At 39.4% G+C, this 22,119-nt stretch overlaps 1 protein-coding gene across 4 annotated transcripts in view; it reads right to left on the bottom strand.

Moving 5' to 3' along the window:
• LOC140540747 (teneurin-1-like) overlaps positions 1-22,119 on the bottom strand; it is a 260,632-nt gene that overhangs the window by 46,390 nt on the left and 192,123 nt on the right. For all 4 annotated transcript variants that reach the window (XM_072663175.1, XM_072663174.1, XM_072663173.1 and 1 more), the window contains 7 exons: positions 21,187-21,306; positions 20,761-21,022; positions 18,594-18,861; positions 15,145-15,288; positions 11,222-11,471; positions 10,457-10,477; positions 6,773-7,005 (listed from right to left, as the gene is read on the bottom strand). In XM_072663175.1, coding sequence (XP_072519276.1) covers positions 6,773-7,005; positions 10,457-10,477; positions 11,222-11,471; positions 15,145-15,288; positions 18,594-18,861; positions 20,761-21,022; positions 21,187-21,306 — 1,298 coding nt within the window. The remainder of the gene's footprint in view (positions 1-6,772; positions 7,006-10,456; positions 10,478-11,221; positions 11,472-15,144; positions 15,289-18,593; positions 18,862-20,760; positions 21,023-21,186; positions 21,307-22,119) is intronic.

Genomic DNA, 22,119 nt, shown 5'->3' with positions numbered 1-22,119 from the left:
AAAAAAGTCATTTCTGCTTTGTGATTCATCTCATGCATGCCTCAAGAGCTAATCCACTATCTCTCTCTCAGCTTCCATTCACCTGCCTGTCATCGGCTCTGCTATAAATGACTTTAGTTTCGCTCCTTCCTCCCGCCGTATCATCCTGATGCGACCTGTCATATTCATTCAGGACTTGGCGGCCACGACACAGACAGCGCTTCTGCCTAGAGTATTTTTGGGGTGCATTTTGGCCCATGTCTCCGCCTCCAAAGTGCTTTCCTTGCTACCCGCCACAACCTGCACTACCCCTTGCATCAGAAATGTGGCTTTAAAAACCTCACCTCCCGTCTGCTGGAGCGCTGTAATGGCGTTGACTCAGAGATAGGAACGAGGAGAGGGAGGGGAAGAAAAAGGGTGCCCTGGTGAAAGGAGAGACGTGACGACTGTGTGTTAGCACCAGATAAAGGCATTAGTCTGCCACCTCTGGGGCCAAGGGAGGCTGGCAGCACGGGCAAAGGCGGATCTGCGGGACCTTTCTGCCTGGTGCCGCTCGCCGCAGCGCTAGCTAAGCCGATCCCGTGCCACACTAGCACCGATAAGAGGGACCACGTCCTGACCAAAATGCGAGGGCCGAGAACGAGGGAGGACGCGGTCTGGCCACAGCCATTGTTCTTGGGCTTGACTAGAACTTTGCTTACGCGTGGCAGGCCTATATTGACTTTTTTGTTTGAACTTGAGCAAAATTAATGAAAGACAAATAACAGAGAATCATGACCTAACTACATGCCTCTGATACCCCACTGGTTCTTTTGAGCAAAGACATGAGATTTACAACATAAGTCTCACCCCCCAACCAAAAAAAGAAAAAATAGAAATAGAGAGTCCCTCTCTCTCTCTCTCTCTCTCTCTCTCTCTCTCTAGCTGTTCTGGAGTTATTTGTACAGTGTTAATTAGCTCTTGGGAAAGAAAGGCTTTAGGTTTATTTCAGTTGTGAAAAAAAATCCCCCCCCCCCAAAAAAAAAAAAAAAAAAAAAAATCAGTGCATTTCATTAAGATGTGAAAGCTTTCAAGGGCAAATTTTAACCCCGAAACGAATGCAATACGAGCGCGGCGAGAATGAAGCGGAGCCCTCTGAGGCTTCCTCGAGCGGGAATGTGATGAGAAATTGCAGCACAGCTCAGTGAACACAGTCGCAAAACATTGAGATGCAGAGAGGAGACACATACAGCGGCGGCTTCATTTGTAGCAGATAAACGCAATGTTCCGAACTATCTGGGCAGCGCATCAGCTGACGATAGGAGGCAGGAGAAGGGGGAAGGGCTGATTCAGCAAGAGGATCAATGCCTGTGACTTGAACAAATCTTTAAAATAAATAAATAAATAAATAACAGTTGGTGACTAAAAGATAAGCCTTTCAGCCCCCCTCATATCTTCGGCTCGTTTCAAACGCTTCTACAGTAAGATATGAAAATCGAAGGGTACGCTGAGGCCTTTTCACTTGCTCCTCAAGATTGATTACTTTTGCGCTGCTTTGCTGGATGGATGTAATGAATTTTTTAAGGTCTCTGACCGAACGCAAAAGAGGATGTGCTAAAAGTTTTACCATGGGCAGCTAATCTAGGTCTGCAACCAAGGGACTTGTGCCTAAGGAGCATCATCCATCAGCAAGCCTTGAGCTTGGAGGTCAGGTTCGGTGGAGGCATCTTCAGACACGCACAGGTCAGGGTTGTTGGGGAGGTGAGCCATTTCCGCTCCTGACCAAACCACACAGGGAGTGTCAAAGAGACCATCAAATTAACTTTATGGTGGTAAGAGCAGGCCCTCTGAAATGAAAATGACTCGACATGGAGCCACTAGGGACCCACAGCTGGTTAAAAGGAGGCTGAAGCGATTCGTTCAAATGTGGCATGTGGTGAAATGCATATCTCCTCTTATTAAAGTTTAAACTCCACTCAAAATATTCCTCGAAATTCAATCGATGACAGAAAGATTCTAACTCTTATCCTTTATAAAGTCGTATATTTGGATTTTAAATAGGAGAGAGAGGGGCACAACTTAACCCTTATTGGTTTTAGCTAAACAACAGTACAAATATTTGATGAAGATTTACAGTTCTAAAACCAGCAACATACACATCACTGCTACATACAAATGTGGTTTCCAGCCCTTATCTAGAACAACCCAATAGTAAGCAGCATATGTTATAAACTTAGGTGCAGCTGTAAGTAGCTGTTGCTAAAATGTCTGCTAAACTTTGGCAGATACAATTAATCTGATACAGTTCTGTAACATAAGTGATAAAGTTAGGAACGACATGACATTTTATTTACAAGGCATCCGCATTCTGAATTTGTTTGGAGGACCTATGGACTTTTCCCATTGTTTCTCTGTGGATACATCCCCACTTTGTGACTGCTATATTACAGCCACTAAGAAAGTGAGAAAAACAAACTATGTGTCCAAATGTGTGTGGACACCCCTTCTAATGAATGCATTCAGCTACTTTAGTTGCACCCACTGCTGACACATGTAGAAATGCACGCACACAGCTTGTCTACTCCCTGTTGAAAAGTATCACCTATTGACAGCATGCCATAATACAAGGCGTGTGCTTCATTTCAAAAGAAACAATGAATAAGCAGGTGTGAACAATGAATTCCAATAATACAAGCAACTCAGTGACGATAAATTCTTACAACAGAACTACATTTATGGTCCAACACCAGTTTTTTAGGATAAGAAATCTTGAAAAACAGCGGCATGAATAAGGTCATTTACATGTTACACTACAAATATGGCCGTGGTCCACTTGAAACCACGATAGTCTATGCTCCACTCTCTCCCACAATATTTTATTCTGAATTTGTAAGTTTTATAAACATCAAGCATCCCCAAAAGTGCACAGTGCATCAGTTGGCATCAACTTTTAGGTGTGTGATGGTTGTCTAAAAACTTTTTTTTTCCAATAAAATCTACAAAGCCTGCACTACCATGTTGCAGGCCAGAGAAGTAGAGAGTAGTTTTGTAAATGAAAGTGTGCACACCAAGTTGAAGCAAAGAAGGTGTGTAGCACTGCTTAGCCTAGTAGCATATCTGTGTATCAACATAATGTAATTATTAGTTTACTGCACTATAGAGATACAGAGCTCTGCTATTTGATTACTAGGTTGTCAAAAAAACAAACAAACAGAAGGGAATACATTTCTGCTTGTTACTATTATAAGTATGAATATAATGTATGCTGAATGTTTAAAGCTGTTAATGAAAATAACAATATTTGATGCTTAACATAACCAAAGTGGATTTCTTTTATTATTATTTATGGTCAGCAATGATATGCTCTTTTGTGTATTCTGTGCGTAGGTGTCAGCGATTATATGAACCACAGTGAACTGATTCCACTGGTGTATTTTCAAGTAAACAAGCCCAACGTACCCTTTAGTGTACAGTCTTTCCCTTGTCGGAAAAACTGAAGTATGCATGAGTGTTTTTCTTGTTTTACAACAAAGAAGTATCCTGTGAAGCATCAGAAGGATAAAATTCAAAAGAAAGAGAATGTGGGTAGATGTAAGGCTAAAGTCCCACTGCGCTGGTCAACATAGTTGCAACATTTCACAGAAAAAGAAAGAAAGAAAGAAAAAAACGATCAGAGAGTATAGCAATCCCTGTATATATGTAGAGCTGTGCTCACTAACCATTACAGCATTACAGATATGGCACTATGGGACTAAATAACACTGCCAACGAGAACTCTCCACGGGAACTCATTTTAGCTTAGGACTAGGCTTATTCGGTGTCCACAAAACCATGCCTAAGGGTTTTTAAATGGGTCTTATCTGGACCTGTTCCAAAGCATTAATAGCCCTATGCATAAAAATTAAACAAATAAGCTGTTGCGGGAAGTTTTTTCCCCTCTAGCTACCAAGCTACAGAACTCTCAGAGAAACAGGAGGGCTGCTGGTACTTCGACAGGATAAATCTGTTATAACGATCAGGCTCTAAGCTTTAGTATTCTGACAACCAATGTTTCAGACCGAGCCTAGGGAAAGAATGTAAGTAAAAAAAGTAAAAAAAAAATAAATAAAAAAAAAAGCCAAGTGAGCTGTGAGAGAGAGAGAGAGAGAGAGAGAGAGAGAGAGAGAGAGAGAGAGAGAGAGAAGGCTGTTATAAGACCTGAGAAGAGCAGATACTATTAGCATTATAGAGGTCGAAAACCATATGCCTACGTCCCTCTAGAGGACCACTCTGAATTCTGTAAAAGGCCGACCTCCTAACACCGGCGTGTAAGGAGGTCTTAATTAGCCTTCTTAATTAGCTCATTTGAAGTGCCATTGCAGCTGATAAGAGTCTACAGTGTAGGTAATCAATGGCAATTCGCACTTATCAATTTAACATTTAATTAAGCTCAATTAAGCTTTGGCGTCCAATACCAACCAGGAAAAGGTTTGGGGTTTTCACAAAAGGTTAAAACAAAGGTTCTTACCACAATTACTTCTTGCATATCGAGAAATCTGGTCACAAAGAGGAAGTCCATTTCAACTAAGCTCCACAGAAGCCACACAGAATGCACTGAAAAAATGTATGTCTACTATCAATCATTTCCACACGAATATGTACATCAACACAGTTACTTGCCAAAAGTAAGTAAACTGAATGACAAAACTGTGATGATGTCATTCAGTTTACTTATATTTACAATCGAATCAAGTAAAATGTATAAAATTTTTTTCAGTGTGCTGTTTTTACACTATTCCGACAATCATGCATTTATCTGTTCCCGTTGGATTTGTCAGAGTCTCTGTCAGTTCCAAAAGCACATCAAATAACATCCCAGTGAGATTTAGCCCTATCAGGCAGTTGTTCTGCCCGAAGGACAGAATTCCATGAATAAATGTCTTTAGAACTTTACTGCTTCTCAGTTTTTTTTTTTTTTTCCAACTATTCATTTTTAGCCTTGACTATTTAGACACATGGTTTAATCTTCCACACATTGTTTTGCTCATGGACTCCCCCTACAGGTGGATAATAATAACAGTGTGAACCGTCATCTCACCAGATCTGATTTGAGAAACAGAGCATTGCCTTTACAGCAACTGCAGGGAAGACAATCATGCTATGAGCCCACATTCATTTTACAAGCAGAGAGACAAGCATATGGACTGTGGACATTATATTATATTATGTGTATGTAATGTAGCCCTGAGAGGGAATGTTAGAGATTTAAACAGGCTAATGTCTTTAACTGTAGTATACTTGAATGTTTACTGAGTAACATCTCATTAGCTGAGGATGTGCTAAATATGGAGTCTTAATACAAGATGTTAACCATAAAAATGACAACAAGATAATCTAAAACACAAAAATACTCTGAGCTCTGAAATGTAATGCATTCAATTGACTTAATTTAACTGGGTAGATCAGTTACATAACATTACATATTTTTTTGCTAAATACAAATGGTGTGTGACTTTATATTTTATTAATGTAGAACTGATGTTGACATATGAATCACGTAAATTCAGTGCATTACTTTTAGTGTGTGTAAGGCCTTAATGTCGGTCTAAAAGGGCTCAGCTAGAGCAGGGGAAGAAAAATAAGGACCAGAATCCAGCACAGTAAGGTGATTTCTCGATTCCAGCATGCTTGTTGTCTTGGTGCAGCTCACTGACCGTGGAATTTAAAGGATCCAGCTTCTAAACATAAAACTTCATTTACCACAAAACATAACAGAGGTGATTACCAAGGCAAACAAACCAAAAAAAACATTCATTAACGAACGCCTGGAGGAAAGCATTTGGACCCAAGTTCTGCCTGCGCCAGCTAACAGACATCTAAGCCAGCCACTGCTGTATTAAGAGTGATGAGAGAAGATAGAAGAGAAGGTAGTGTCCCCACATGGAGAGAGCACGGCCAATTGTGCTCTCTCGTACTCCAGCTGCTGATGGCAATGCAGTGTGGCTCAGGATTCAAACTCACAACCCCTGGGCCATACTGGTAGAGCCCAATAAGCCACTAGGAGCCACAACTGTTTTTGTCCTTGAATATTGAGCTTAAACCTGGAATGCCAAATATAAAACATAAAACAATGTCCTCATGTGAGGCCAAAGGGTCAAAGTTTGAAAGAATGTATCATGGTGCAGAGGAACAGTAATGTAATGTCCCCATATGAGGATGCAAGGTCTCAAGAGGTTAAGCAGGACGATCAACAAACTGTGCAGTAATTCAGCCCTTCAGGACCCCTGATCTAGATTAGTGGTTGGCTTCTACAACAATCTAACCTGAATGACAGCACAGTGTGTAGTTTGGGCAATGTATTGTCTATAACTGTACTGGTATACTGGTAGTGGTATTTTAACAACATTAAAATACAGCTTTTGCGGTACTGATCTGGAACAAAACACAGTAAACTGAAATGTATATCAGCCTGAAGGCTCTAGGTTGTTTGACGGAGCAGTTCATAACATTACATAATAGGCAGAAAAATAGTTTTCGCTCTAAAAATGTGGTTTCTGTCTTGTTTACAGTACTGTGTATTGTTCCCTTTGGTGTAATTTTAAGAGAAGAAAACAGAACAAAGTAGATCAAAAACAAATTATGAAGTGCGCAAGACATTTGTTTAGTATAGAATTACAGTACTAGGCTCATTGAATAATAGGCTCATTAACTTCATTAATATGAACCTGAATATCATCAAAAACTGTAACTCTGTGATAAATTTACCAGATACTGTGATATCGAATCAGTGGGTGCTGGTGTGTCAGAACAATCTGTCTCCATGGAAAAGACCTACCTCTGGGGTTATTGAGCGATGCGGCTGTGGCTTTTCCGCCCTCTCCGCAGTGGCTCTGGTCGAATGGCAGGCACTGCTCCCCTGTTCCTGCGACAACCTCCATGTTCTTGGCCGGATCTTTGGGCTCACTCAAAGTCTTCAGCCTATACACCCTCCTGCTGCTTGTATCCGACAGGTACAGAGCCTCGTTCACTGGATCCATGGCCAGGTAGTACTTATGGGCTGGGCTGGTGCTGTGGAACCATATTCAAATCAGTTAACCTGCACTGCAAAAAACAAAAGTGTTATTAACTTTTTTCCACTTATAACTGAACTAAGTGGAGACATGCTAAAAGAGCAGACGCTAGACCGTCGATTGATATCACATTTGTATCTGTACATATGGAACATCTTTTATATTTTTCCCCAACTAGCTATGTAATTAATTTTAAAATAATCCCATAGTTTACATTCAAATAACCATGTAATCTAAATTGCACCCCCAAAAAACAAACAAACAAAAAAAAAACACATGGCAAAAAATGAGGGTCAAATCTTTCTTTATCTGAAGCAGGGCTTAAAATTAGAAGTGTTTGGGCTGGAGGGAGGAAAGGCATTAGGCGGTAATTCCGTGACTGATCAATCAACAACCTCCACTTCAGTGTCCATGATCAAATATTTAGAGATATAGATGTAACACACACCACATACAGACCACAGCAGCCCACCACATGCTAATCTCACGTCGCTTGCAATGCTGAAGATGATATTTTACATAATTCAGTGTAAGCTACACCAGCACAAACACAGCAATATTCGATGGCAAACTGTGTTTTTTCTTTTGATTTCATTAAAGTTGTATTGGAGCACTGCATGCCGACTGAGATCAAGACTGCACCCCAGTGTGACGGCTTAGAGCATTTAGTCATTCCACAGACTCATTTAAAAATCATCCGTTCGCTCCCAAAGCTTTTGAGTGAGGGGGTAAATACAGGCACAGCCAACGCAAAAAATGAATTAACTCACCACTGCTTATATATTCATTGGATTTCCATGTTTTCCATCTAACTGTGGTCTAGTGCAAGCATCTAATTAGATTATCAAGCCTCTGAGGTGGAGGCGGCCATAATCAAACAAAATGGCACGGTCAAGAATAAACAAGATAATTAAAAACACATCCCGAACAGGGTATGGCTGTTTAAATGGATCTGGGACCAATTCCCTACTGGAAAGCCACCATTGTCACTTATCATGGAAAAGGAGTACTGCCTGAAAGGAAAAAAAAAGATTCAATTTCATAGTTGTTTTGTTCCCTGGCAGGAAAACACTGACCTCAATTCTGGCATTAGGTACAGGCAAAGCCTACGCATTCACCAACAGAGCATTATTCAGAGTAGTAGAAACACGTATTGTCTTCCCTTGTTTATTGCTTCGAAAGTGTAGAATAGTGAGCACTCAGGCCTCCCACAAGCAGAGCAAAAAGCTTTGAAAGCTGCATAAGTGTTAATAATTAATGCCCCCTCCTCCTTTATTTTAACCTAAGAAAAAAAATATACGTAGAATAAAAGAGAAAGAAAAAGTCATTGAACTGTGAATGGTCAGATGCGTGACATGAGGCAGAAAGATTGGGAGAGGTAAACCTTTTTTAAGAGCTTCAGGACTTTCTTGGCAGATCAGAAAGAGCAACTTGCGAGCGTTGTGGCACATGAGGAAAAAAACAGGCAGCACACAAAACTCAATTCTTCCTACCCCTCCCACTGATCTCTTGGGCCAAACAAAAGCCATGGGCAGCTTGCTTACCCTTTCTACAGGCAAAGCCTAGAAAAAAATGGCAGTACACTACAACTGCTCATGACTGTTCTGCTTAATATTCCTCCACCATCTCCTTGACATTTCAAAAAGCCTTCTTGGCCACCATCCAGCCACGTACTGTAAAAGTGACTGTAAAAGAATCCCGGAGGGTGCTTCTCACAACCTGTCACAGCTTTCAGAAATATCGACTGCAGCAGAACGGGAGCCCTGCGTGAATGGATGAAAACCAGTGTGCGAAACTGTGAAAGCGACGAGATTTTCACTCGACAAGAAGCAGAAGAAGAAAATGGCCAGCTTTCGAAAGCTAAAAGAATGCTGCAAATATTCTCTCAACTGTGGAACCTTAATTAGGCAAACTGCTCCCGCTCCTGTCACTGTCTCGCAAACATCAGAGCAGCGTCAGACGTCTGCTAAGGGACGCACAGCTGTTGTTATCTGGCGGAAGGCCGTCTGCCGCCTTATGTTAGTGTTCGCTGCCATGCTGGGACAATCCCTTCCAAACACAGCGGCAGACAGCCAGGACATGTCAACGATATCAGGTGCACTCCTGACATTTTCTACCCTCCAAGACGACATTGCCTTTAAATCTTTCCCTGCCTCTGTGTGACTCAAAGGCGACTCAATAAAAGCTGGGTATTGACTGACAGTGCACATCTGGCTAATCCTGTGGCCGACCATGAAGCAAAGGAAGACACACTACGGAGGGTTCCTTGATGCTTTCTAAGGTGGAGCTAGTGCACGCATGAACTGAATAGAAGGTTGACAACTACAAGCACAGGAACAAGCAACCTTGAGAAGGTCACTTCTGCTACAGTTTTCAATCAAGTAATGGATTTGCACAGAGTTTGGAGTAACCTTGCAATTGACATCAATGTTAAATTATAAAAAATCACAAATATTATGAACTAATAAAGCTTATTTTCAAATAATTCCCTTATCTGTTCTTCTGTTAAACGGTTCTTTCACTGAGAGTTAATATCTCATTTGGGAAGTTGTGGGAAAAAAGTAGCTACTTAATTAAGCAATTAAGCAAATTTATTGATAACTGTATCAATTAAACAATACACACTCAGGCTTGATCACTGCCAGCTGTAAACTCTGAAGTTCCCTTAAAAAGAACCTTTCAAGCAAATGGAAATAGCAGCACACTTACTTATGGAAGAACATCACAACTTACAAAAAAATGAAAAAGAAAATAAATTACTTAATAAATAAAGATGAATGTCTAAGGGTCTGTGTCAGTGTTCATGATTCCACCATTAAAAAGTAATTGGATAAAAATGGCATCCATGGGAGAGTAATGAGAAGGATGTTCTAAGGGACTGATGATTCACTGATGGAATTGCTTGGGTCCCACTACATCTAGTGGAAAGCCCCCCAGCACTGAGCTGTGAAGCAGTGGGACTGTGTTCTCTGGAATGATGGAGATCCAACATCCTGACCTCACTAATGCGCTTGTCATTGAATGCAATCAAATTCTCACAGCAATGCTCCAAAATCTAGCAGAAAGCCTTCTTTCCTGGACAGTGGAGACCAACAAAAGCAGGATAAACTTTTATTTATTTATTTACTTTTATTTTATTTATTTTTAATAACCTTGGAAGAAACAACTGATAAGCAAGTGTCCCAATACTTTTGTCCCTATAAGTGCAATTATTTAAATGAAATAAAATGCATTGTTTAAAATGAATAAACAAAGCTCTGTTTACTCTGCCTGAACAGTGTCCAAATTTAAACAAGGGAATACAGTTAGTATGGCTGTGAAAACAAGCCTTCGCATGTAATGCTGCCAATAATTCTCAGTGACACTGCCTGTGGTTATTTTGTACAACAGCGGTGACTTGGTTGGCTGTGTATTCAGTGGGGAAAAGCTGAGTGGCGATGAAATCCTACCTGTGTCTTGTGTCCCTGTTCCTGATGGTTAGGCATTATGAGGAGAGAGAGAAGAGGGCAAAGTTTATCTTCAGAACATATTCTCATAAAGCCAACAATATACAATGTTTATTCAAATGCATCTCAGTATTTTTAGAATGTGCCTGATTTGCTGATTTATAGCAAGGAGGAGGTTTTTGGACATTACTGCTGCAACTTCAGCTTGCGTTTATATTGTGTTTCAGATGAATCATCTTTATACCTTTGGGCACAATGTCATCTAAAGTTATCTGCGCTTTTGTCTTTGCCTGTTCTCCTTTCTGCAGCGACGAATGTTGTAAAACACGCAAGAACATCTTGTTCCCGGGAGCAATTAACAACTAACAAAAAGGTGACAGAGCAAAAGCAAACGCGGCGGCCAAGGACGGCCTTAAATCAGTAAACATCAGAAGGTCTTAGTCATTCTGACATGCTCTAACAGCAGATGTGGGGGGAGAGGTGTTAAAAAGCACACAATCAAAATGTTCCACTGCAGATATTTTAAAGATTCCTAACATGTCTTTAACCTACATTCATTAATCATACATTACAGCCTGACAAAACTGAAATTTCGGTGAACACATATTTGTGTAAATTTTAGCTTCATTAACTCAACTGGTATTAATCAGGCTCTACTATACCACTATCAATAAGCAATTGAGCACCTAATGGGTCATCAAAAACTGGAGCATCTGTATAACATCTATTTAGTGCAATACAAATAAAAACAAGACAGAAAAACTTTACTTGAGCTCCAGGATGTTGTAGGTGTAGCCACTAGGAAGGATCCTGCGCACAAAATTGAAGTCGCCCACGTAGATGCTGCCGTCTGAACCACAGGCCATGGCTACAGGGGCGAAGAGCTTGCCCTCCAAGGCCGGGCCACTGCAGCTTGGACAGGGGATGGTGCGGTAGTAACCATTTCCCATCACCGTACTAATGACTGGAGGTTGCTGGGAGATGAAGATGTTCTCTCCGTTTCCTTTATGCAAGATGCCTAAAGACATTGAAGGAGGAAGCACAAGATATTTGATAAGTAATATTTTTTTTTGTAATGAAATGATGAAAATAATGAAAAGAAGAGCTGGCGCAGATTCAAGACAGGTCCATGAAATTTCACCAAACAATGGTTTCACAACTTTTCACCAATTTGTTAGTTTTTCAAGGGCAGTTAGGTAAAACCCTCCTTTTTCACATTTTATTGTTCAGGTTGAACACAATTATGTTCAAAAGAAACCCCAAAATTAAAAAAAAAAAGACAAGGTCAGTTTATTAGTTCTTATCGTCCAGTGTCCGGAACAGCTCTTCACTTGGCCTTGGAGGGTCTGTGTAGGCTGTCTGCGCTCTCCCCTATGGCCTTGTGAAGTTCAGTCCACAGCCAGACCTGGAAGTCCAAGACCAGCTGGAAAGTGTCAGTCTTCTATTGTGTTTTAGTGCATTTAACCATACATATATTACGTATGAATTATGCATATTTGCCAATTATTCTTATATTTGTCAATTATTCTTTTGCTTTTTTTTTTTTTTTACACTGTCAGGTGCACATAACCATGTGCATTTTGGATCAACCAGTTCTCTGTCCTTTTTTATGTACAGAAGATTTACCATCTACAAAAAATAGTATGCTACAAAATGTTTTTATGATTTTTATACCAAACAAATAGCCATTATGAAGCAGTATTCACAGTGTTTAAGACAAAAGAAGCAACATCTGTAGTAATGAGAAATGCATTTTTGAGTGATTACGCAGTTCTTCTTTTGAACCACGTACGCTAATCAATAACTAAATTTTATTTGCAATTGTCCTGCCCAGATTAAGCACATCTAGTGTTTTTTTTATTAGCAAGCCTGGTGTTTCTACAGTACCTTATAAAATATCTGCTTTTCCCTTCACCATATGCTTTCCAAGCGAAGAGAAGACTTGTTGTTGCGGTAAAACTTTCAGCAAGCAAATTATTGTAATACATGCCATCCTCTTCAATTTACAATAAATTGAGATGTAATCGAAAATGTGTGGTGGTGAGCCTATGGTTAGAGAACTATGACTATGGCTATGACTCATGCAGTCGTGGGCTATATGATGCCCTTCGGTAAGGCACTTAACCACAAGTTGCTCCAAGTGGGACTGCCCCTGTAGTCAGCTCATGTAAGTCTCTTTGAGCAAAAGCTTCTCCTAAATGGCAGCGTGTAAATACAAGGATAAGGGACTTTCTTGCAGTTGCCTAACCATTGCTCTCAGCCTGCAGCCTTGTTTTTTTTCTTTTTATATTGACGTCAATTGAAAGTTATATACAATATGTAGTCTAAAAATCTTTCATTAGTGTTCTAAACACATCTAGAATATTATTCCCAAATTGTTATTCATTCAACATCTTGTAAAACAAGCTGTCACAATTTTTTGACTAACAGCTTTTTCGGCTCCTTTTCCATACAGGCGCATGTGTACTTTAAGTGTAATTTAATGGGATAAAATGTTGCTAAATTATTTGAGAAACGTCACATTTTCCAGGTTGTACCTGTTTGTTGTTCTGGTTCTATTTTGGTCAATCACCTTCCAGTTCAGACCTGCACCAGTGTTATGTTAGAGCCTCCCACACTTAATAAATTTCGCCCTTGCGTTTGCATTATCCTGGCTTAAAGCACATAGTGCAGTTTTGTGAGTGTACATCTCCCCGGTTCAGTATAAACCAGCAGCTTCCCTAAATTACACAGCTAACTGAATTATTTGAGACAACTCAGTCATAAAATGTAGTTGGGAATCAGATAGTTGGCACATCATTACTCACCTCAACATCATATAATCAACAGAATCAACACAATGGGCAAGATTCATAATATTTGGCGGTTACAATGTGGCACCATGTAAAATGTGTGGCTTGGTATATCAGTCCTATTAATAAGATGACAGCGGCACACTGTTCTCTTCTGTAACGCTGCAGTGTTTTTACGTGACATCATTCACAACAGATCAACATCAACATGCTGAAGAGCTAATGAATATTAATGACCAACACTCAGCACCGGTTTGGGAAAAGCAGCAGTACTGTTACAGAGATATATAATGAAAATATCTGGTAAACACACTATATCAGCATGATCAAACAGAACAGTGTAACTTCATCCACTGTGGCAAAATGAAAACAAAAAACAGTGAAAGTAAAAACATCCACAGTCAGTTTCAGTTCTTGACAGAAACTGTATGTCTGCTGTGCGTTTATGACTTTTATTGTGATACATTTTGTTTTGTGATTGTGTGGTTTATGAATCACTAACGACACATGCAAATGAGGGAAAAGAGCAGTAGCTCTGTATTTCACACAAAACAGTAAAACACACCACAAATCTTAGTTTTGAATGATGTTTCGCAAACATGCAATGCATTTTATGAATCTCACTGCATCTCCCATTTTATGAATACTTCTATCTGGCAAAACTGATTTTATGAAACAGACATTTGCTGTTCTAGACTCTAGGTGGGATAAACTCAAAACTGTTGTAAAATACACATTTAAGACCACTGCACAATGCCCTCTTTAAATAAATTTTGCATGCACTGTATCTGTATTTGTAACTGTGCTTGACTGATGAATTAGTTCATTTATTTGATCAATGTTTATTTATTTCATTCTAGATTATTTAGCTTAGCAGTGTTAAAAGTAGCATGTAGCAGTCATTTGCTAAGCTGTTGGTAGGTAGTTGCAAAAGTATTGCTTTGGCATAGGTGTGTGAAAATTGCCCAAAAGATGGTCGGTCCACAAAGCTCATCCAATACGTTTGGCTGATAGAGCTGTCTCCACAAACTTTTGGCCAAAATGTGGCATTTCTGTCACTGTCCCTCTAGAATCAGAATACTGGCTACTGAACTATGTAGCGAGTGACGGGAGAACAAGCTCATATTTGTGTAAAATCCTATAATATCTTTATCTTGTCAGTCAAAATGATTCTTTCACTCCACCTCTAAGCTTGTATTTAAGTTTAAAGTGTGATCTGCTTTTTTGGCAGTGTAAAACTAAATTAGACTCTGTAGGGAAGGACCAGCAGCAAAACATACCAGTTCTCACATAATGCTGCTTCAACTACTGCTGCTTTTATGCTATTTTCCCACTGTATTTGATTTAGTTTTTTCATCCCTTTCACTGTGATCTATGAAATGATTTTTTCCCACTTGCCATACAAGTAATGATATATGTACCTTATATATGTTCCTTATATATGTTCTATAAGGAACTTAATATCATGCATTAGAAAAATTTCACAGCGCTGGCTTTTAAAGGGAACGAGAGGAGTTTATGTGATAAGATATCACTGTACAAAAAACATAGCTGCTAATAATCTATTCATTTTAACCCTGCCCATTTTTCAGAACTGCCTTGCTCAGTGACAGGTTATCCTCATTTTACGCATATTTTTGTGCATGTGCTATGATCCCAAAATAAGGCCCTAAGGGTAAAAGAGATTAAAATTGACATTTCTCAACTAATCATCAATTTTACATTCTACTTTTACTCAGTACAAAAATTGGCAAGTTACATCATTACCAACATAACCAATAGTTACACTCCAATTTATACATCCTAGCCTAATGGTAAATATTAGAGCATGGTCTTTATAAAGTGTGAAATGACACCTGCCAGTTTTCTGGTGCACAGTTGGTTTGCCACATCTCTTACCGCTTTGCATGTTCAGAATGTGGTGTTTGTCCAAGGTCCATCCACCCAAGTTGGAGCCCATCATCTCAAAACCCTGGATTAGAGCACTCCTCCTCTCCCACAGAACGAAGTCTGGGCAAGATTCATATTCATACCCCACAGACACTGCACACACACACACACACACACAGACACAAACACAAGGCCATGTCAGATGGTGGTGCTGGCAGAGTGAAAGCTCTGACTGCTCTGTAACTTATCCAAACGTCATGCATCTTAATCAATAGTCCCACACAGAGCCTTGTGGCCGACATCTCTGCTTCTGACGTCCATGCCTGCCAAATGCGGCCATTATTGACAGCATTGTGATTAATTCCATGATTAATGGAGTTTCAACGCGACAGTAAACTTTAGCTACTGCCAGAGTCCTAAACTGTAGGCTTGGTTCTACTCCCACATTGGTGCCCCTGTTTGCAATTCACCACAGGCCATCGCAGAGGCCGTTTTTGTCCCAGAAGGTGATATAATGCATGCTTAATGATTTGATCATAGGTGTAATTGTAATAAAGAGATGTCTAGTGGAGACTAAGTGTGAGTAACTAGCCTATAATAGTTCTCATACAGCTTGATTTATCAACACCACAACAAAACAGCAAAAGGAGTCTTATGCAAAGTGAAAACAAACAAACAAGTCTTTTTTTTTTTCAAGTGGCACAATTACTATTTTGTTTTTTTTTCATTTATTTCAATTCACTACATGTAAAGTAACGGTGTAAACATGTAACATGTCAATTCTCAGATTAGCGTTATGTTAAACAGTTTGCTGAAGCTGCTGCAACAAAATATGTAATTTGACCAGGGGTGCCCAACCTTTTCCATTGAACTGTATGTGAGGAAAGCAAGATGAATTAACATAGCTAAGAATGTAGTAGTGACGACTAAAGAAGTAGGTGTTTCTGAAAGCAGACTTGTGTCTGTTATGACTAGGGTGATTACCCAACCATTGGCGTTCTAAAGAGAAATAGGTAGGTCTATACGAGACACTCACAAAATATGAAAAAGACAGAGACAGAGAGAGAGAGAGAGAGAGAGAGAGAGCGAGAGAGAGCGAGAGAGAGAGAGAGAGAGAGAAAGAGAGAGAGAGCAAGAGAGAGAGACAGAGGGAGAGAGAGAGGAGAGGAGAATGGGACAGGGAAAAAAAAAGACTGAAAATGACAGAAGAGAGAAAGACAGATAGGAATTAAGTGAGAAAGAGACAGAGAGAGAGAGAGAGAGAGAGAGAGAGAGAGAGAAAGCAAAGAAAGTAAGTGACAGGCAGAGAGAGAGGCCCCCTTGAACTTTGTCTCTGAGATTATATTGGATTTCTATGAACACGGCAGAAAAACCCCTTGAAGGACTTCAGACTAATTGAAGTGCGAGGTGCTGCTGCACTCGGCTCAGGCCACTTGGCTGAGTGACACCGCACACACTCCACCCAAATATCAATTTTGAGGCAAAAGAAGATGGGTTAATTACATGCTATAGGGCGGCATATCAAATTCATTCTTCAGGAACAAACATAAAAGAACTGTGATGAGCGGAACGCCGCTAATCAAGACGCTCTCTCGATTGAGCCTGCACGACCTCGCGCAGCAATCAGGAGAGAGGCTTCTTAAAACACGAGCGAAAATGAGACACTTGCACCCAGCTCATTACCACACATGCTAAAAAGCCTAAGAAGAAGCAGCTGGCTCCAAGGCTCCACTAAGGGCTCCGACAGCAATTTTCCACTCGTGCTTCAGGGCAGGATACAATGCACAGCCGACATATGACAAATGATATGTTTCTGTTTGCGGGTTACGATGCTGGGTTTTCCCTATGTGGCCAAAAGAACGGAGATGGAAAACAACAATGGTCTCTTTAGTTTAGGGACTGCAGATAAGCTTAATTAGCTTTTAATGATGACTCTGTATGAGCAGAGAGCTAAGGCCTGCTTAGGGAAGTCTAGCATAAGATCATATCAAAGAACGCAGTCATTTTAAAAGCTTTATAATTGTCACATTGACTGCTGTAATCAATAATAAAATGATACATGAGTTATGACAAAAATCATGTTAGACAATATACAGCGGTTGGTTTCTAATAGCTCAGTGGCAAAACAAAGTATCTCATTAGTGAGGGATATTTCTTCAGAGAGGAATAGACATCATAAAAGCATCACAAAGCTCCCCAAAGAGCAGCAGTTAACCCACAGAACTTGCAGTTATCATCGGCAAAGCATATTGCAATTGTATATTAATTATTTTTTGCTTTCAGCTGAATGCAACAAACAGAGAAATTGCCTTAATAGGCCCACATCGTACATTTTTCTTGCCCTGAGGTCCACTTACTGTGTGGATTTATGTACTATAAACAGTCATAACTCATTTTTACATGATCATTTTTCAAACTCTTTTTACCTTTGAGTTAAACAGCCTTACATTTCTCAGGTGTTTTAGTTTGATACAAACAAAAAATACATGAATTGAAAAATATGGAAGTTCATATGAGAGCACACATCTAGTTTTTTACTTTTCGTAGAGTCCTAAAGTTGACCCAGGCCTTCAGGCTTTATTGCCCAACATCAGTGCACAACCACAATAATAAACATATTTTCTAACATTTAGCTATCAAAGCAGCAAAGAGGGAACCGATTCCATATTAAAGGAGATTTTATATGGTCCAGGGGTTGCTTTGTCTACAATGCAAATATAGGCATATATTACTAAATACAGCCATTTTGTTTACTATCTAAATTTATATATATATATATATATATATATATATATATATATATATATATATATAATGCCCAGTAAACCTACATGTGCCTTCTGAGTTTGTATAGGCAATGTTCCTAATAGTTTATCTCTGGTATCAGGCAGCTTATTTATACCCACTTTGTGTAATAACTTTCTGTGAGGGTACTTTTTAAGATGGTAACCTTATTAGGTGTCTGGTTTCTATCACAGCTGGTTTCTTCCACTGCTGTGATCAATTCTGATTTAGTAGGTTTCAGTAAGAAATATAAAATTCCCTTTAATCTCAATGATATTGAAAAGAGATGTAGGACATATGGGCCTACATTTAACCATGTAGAGTATCTCACTTGTAAAAGTTTGGGCACACCTGATCCAATTAAATGTGTTGTGCATTTGTTAGATGAAAATAAGTTCATGTTGTCTACAGAGAACCCACTTCTGCACTTTCTAAAGAATAATGACTATTTATTTGCTTAATTTAAGATGTAAAGTGATGTGCGCAAAGACACATTTTGTTTTTTTCCAGCTAATATCTTACATTTAATAAACAAATTAAAAACAGTGCTACCGGTCTGACTTTAAACCAATATCACCTAGGAAATCAATAACACGTGTAACGTAACCGGAGGGCTGTTAAGTAATCAAGTTAATCAAATCAGTGCTTCCAAACCAGCACTATTAGACACTTACCAGTGGCTTCTGTCAGGCCCCAAACCTCTTGGCCATAGATGTCTGTTTTATTCCAGGCCAAGACGTAGACCAGTCCCGAAGCAGCTGGGTACCACTTCTGGTACTGTCTGCCCTCTATGACAGCAGAGACGTGTACCTTGCTAAGGCCTGGTGGTATGGAGGCATGCGTAAGGATGATGCGCAGCAGTGACTGGTATCCAGATGCACGCGTGCTGAGGTAGCTGAGCTTCACAAAGCTGCCTGGAATTAGGATCTCCTCCTGCACGGCCTGAAGGGATATGTATGGTTATTCAAATTCCCAAACTCATCTCTGTATATTTTACCTAACCCCTTACACATTATGTTTAATATTCAGCTTTTTTTTATATTTGAGTTTTTTCAGCTGTATTATATATCACAAATGGTGTACATGGATTGTATGTTTTGTGATGTAAGTGGTTGTTTTAGTGTCATGTATTACATATACACATGACCATACAATTTGGCAAATTTGTTGTAATTCACACATTAGAACAATAAATTAACTTTAAATCTTTCCTGTTTTTCATATAAAATTTAAAATATAATTATTTTATGATAATTTGTTGCTGCTTATTAGTTTTCTTAATTTAATTGTTCCCCAGGGCAAATTTCTTATTAATTAAAGCTACAATAGACTCTTTTCTTTTAGATATAAATCCTTGCAGGGTGCTTTTATTTATTGGTTTGGCTTCCACTGTTGGCAAATGTTTTTTTTTCACCCTGCATAAGACAGTCTGTTAATTTAGTAAATATAAATGCAAATGTCAATATTTAAATAGCAAAAACTGTTAAAATGCCCATCTGTGGCAGTCTTGGAGAGAGACAGAGGATCATGGCAAAATGAGCTCGGCCTCTTCATGCCATGCTGGATGGGCTGCTCACGAGCCTGGGCACACCAAAGGTAACGCGTGGCTGAACGCCATCCCCTCACGATCCTAATTGTTCATTTTGACTGCTTAACTTTGGCAGGGGATGGAATTATCTACTGCCAATGACGTGGATTACAAAAAAGGCAAGAGACTTAGCCCATTCTGCCACTACGATCACAGCCCCAGACACACAGATTCTGGAAGCTAAACCAGATCTGGGGAATTGAGGTGACGCTAGCTCACAATGTTTTTTTCCCTTCTACTTTGCCTGCATTATCACTTGCTGCTAATTACCACCAAAGCATGAAATTAATCAGAGGCACAGTGAGGACAATCATTTCACTTTAAATTGCTCAGTACTGTAAACCCAGTATATGTTATGTCCTCATTAAAAAAAAGAAATCAGCATATCCATTACATTTAGTTTTAACTCGCAATCATAGTGACCTCATATAGGAGGTTAATCGGTGCATGGCCTCGATAATTCCCAGCTGGACTCCTCAGTGTCATCTGTATGTAGCACAATTTTGTTATGGAATTAACTAGAGCCGGTGTGATTGGTCTGGACGCAAAGGTAGAAGACTAGAAATAACTGCTTTGCCACATCCCTGTAGTATTTTAATTCATAAGAAGAAAATGATTGACTTGTTTTAAATATGCTTACCTTCCCCAAATGAGCAGGCTGATTACATTACTGTGGCACTACTTGTCCAGACCCATCAATGTAAAACAAATAGATTGGGGCCCCTTACTGTAAAATTACCATATTTAAATTAACTCTATTGAAATGCACTAAATCAATTTACTGCCTTAACTGCATTGCTGAACACTTTTTGTTTTAGATACAATAGAAACACAAAGTGGAGTAAACTGCTCCTAAACAAAGTTCAGAGATGTAGTTTGGAATAAAAGTATTTCCACCACCCACCGCTACATTACAGCTTAGATGTTTCAACAGGTATTCTACATGGCAATTCAGGAACTTTTCTATCACTATGTGGATTTTTGTGTGTTATGTGGTTACTTTTGTATTCTTTTATTATGACTCTGTTTGCTTCTGTAGAGTGTCCTTGAGTTTGAAAAATGTGATACTTAAATAGAATAAATGATTATTATTATTTTATCATTTTATATTTGAAGGTTACAGACAGGGTTTTGGATCTTCACATTAAACAAAGCAATAAATGAACATTGGAGGTCGCTGTGTAGAACTTAGTGGTTTTCATTGGATGGTTGAATGCAACATCAGTAATCTATCATCCACAATTAAAGCATACCTGCAATTCTGGGATAACTGGCCCCCGGAGAACACACTCTCCAGTGTATTTCGTGAGGGGGGAAGGCAGCACGATAGGATAAGGGCTAATAAAATTCTTCATATCACAGGTTTGGGGTGTAACCTCCACTCGAGACATGACCACTTTGTCCAGCACCAAGAAGTTGTTCCAGGGCAGCCAGGCGGTGCGTCTCTGGGTCAGAAAGGGTGGTCTCTGGAACACCAAGATTACCGAGATAGCCCCCACTGCCACCAGGTCAAAACTGTATGAGAAAGCCAAAAGACAGAAAATAGAAATCCCTGTTCTGCTGAGACTACAGTTTTCAAACGCCCCTGAGTACAAGAAAATAATGAGCTCTTTTATAGCAGTGACCAAGTGAGGAAGGCAATTATGTATAACAAAAAAAACTGTGCGTCCACCCTGTACCTGCCGTCCTGCCGGCTGATGGTGAAGCCGTACTCTGGGTGCTGGAGAAAGGTGATGTTGACCCCCACCAGAGGTGTACCATCCACTGCCACCACCTGCCCTCGCACCACAGCTGCTTGGCTGAAGCAGAAATTGTAACGGAATAGGTTAGAATTACCGTTATAAAACAGTTCTGGTTCTAAAACCAGAATGACTAAGCAATGCTCGATACCTAATAAACACACACATATACATTACATAAACAGTACTGTGCAAAGTCAGAGACGGAGATAGTTTATCATATATTTCAAAATGGCCATTAAATACTATATTTATTGCTATATTTTTTTTCTGTAGATATTTCTAAGTAAAAAAAAAAACAAAGGTTTGTAAATCTAACAACCTGGACTTCTAACAACCATGCAAGACCCCATAGATCACAAACCTCTCAATCAGATAAACAGCCCTTATAAAATAAACTATGAACATTTTCTAAATGAAGTATGTTATTTTACAACAATGGACTGACCACCCCAGAGTCCGGACCTTAACATCATTGAATGTATTTAGGATTACAAGGACCAAGATTTATCTCAGACCAAACTTTGGAGGTGTGGAAAAATCTCCCAGCAGATTTTTGCAGAAAAAGTCTGCTGAAAAGACAGGAAGCTGTAATTAAGGTATTACAAGCCAACAACCTAAATACTAAACCCTTTTGATATTGCATTTTTAGATTTTTTACTGCTTTTTTGCTGACAATGAAAATTTAATAATTTCTACTTAGTGGCTAATCTGACTGAAAATTACATAAAAAGGGGTGGTCTCTGAATTTGGCACTGTCCTATATAAGCAAAAACATCAGCTGAGATGTGTATCACTTCAGTGACTGTATGTTACAATCACTGTTAATATCACAATAAACTACTGAACATCATATAGCCTCTACAAACTTAA

The sequence above is a fragment of the Salminus brasiliensis genome, chromosome 19 (genome assembly GCF_030463535.1).
Source record: "Salminus brasiliensis chromosome 19, fSalBra1.hap2, whole genome shotgun sequence".
Classification (NCBI taxonomy): Eukaryota; Metazoa; Chordata; class Actinopteri; order Characiformes; family Bryconidae; genus Salminus; species Salminus brasiliensis.
The sequence above is the reverse complement of the archived record's forward strand: the minus strand, read 5'-3'. Positions and strand labels throughout refer to the sequence as shown.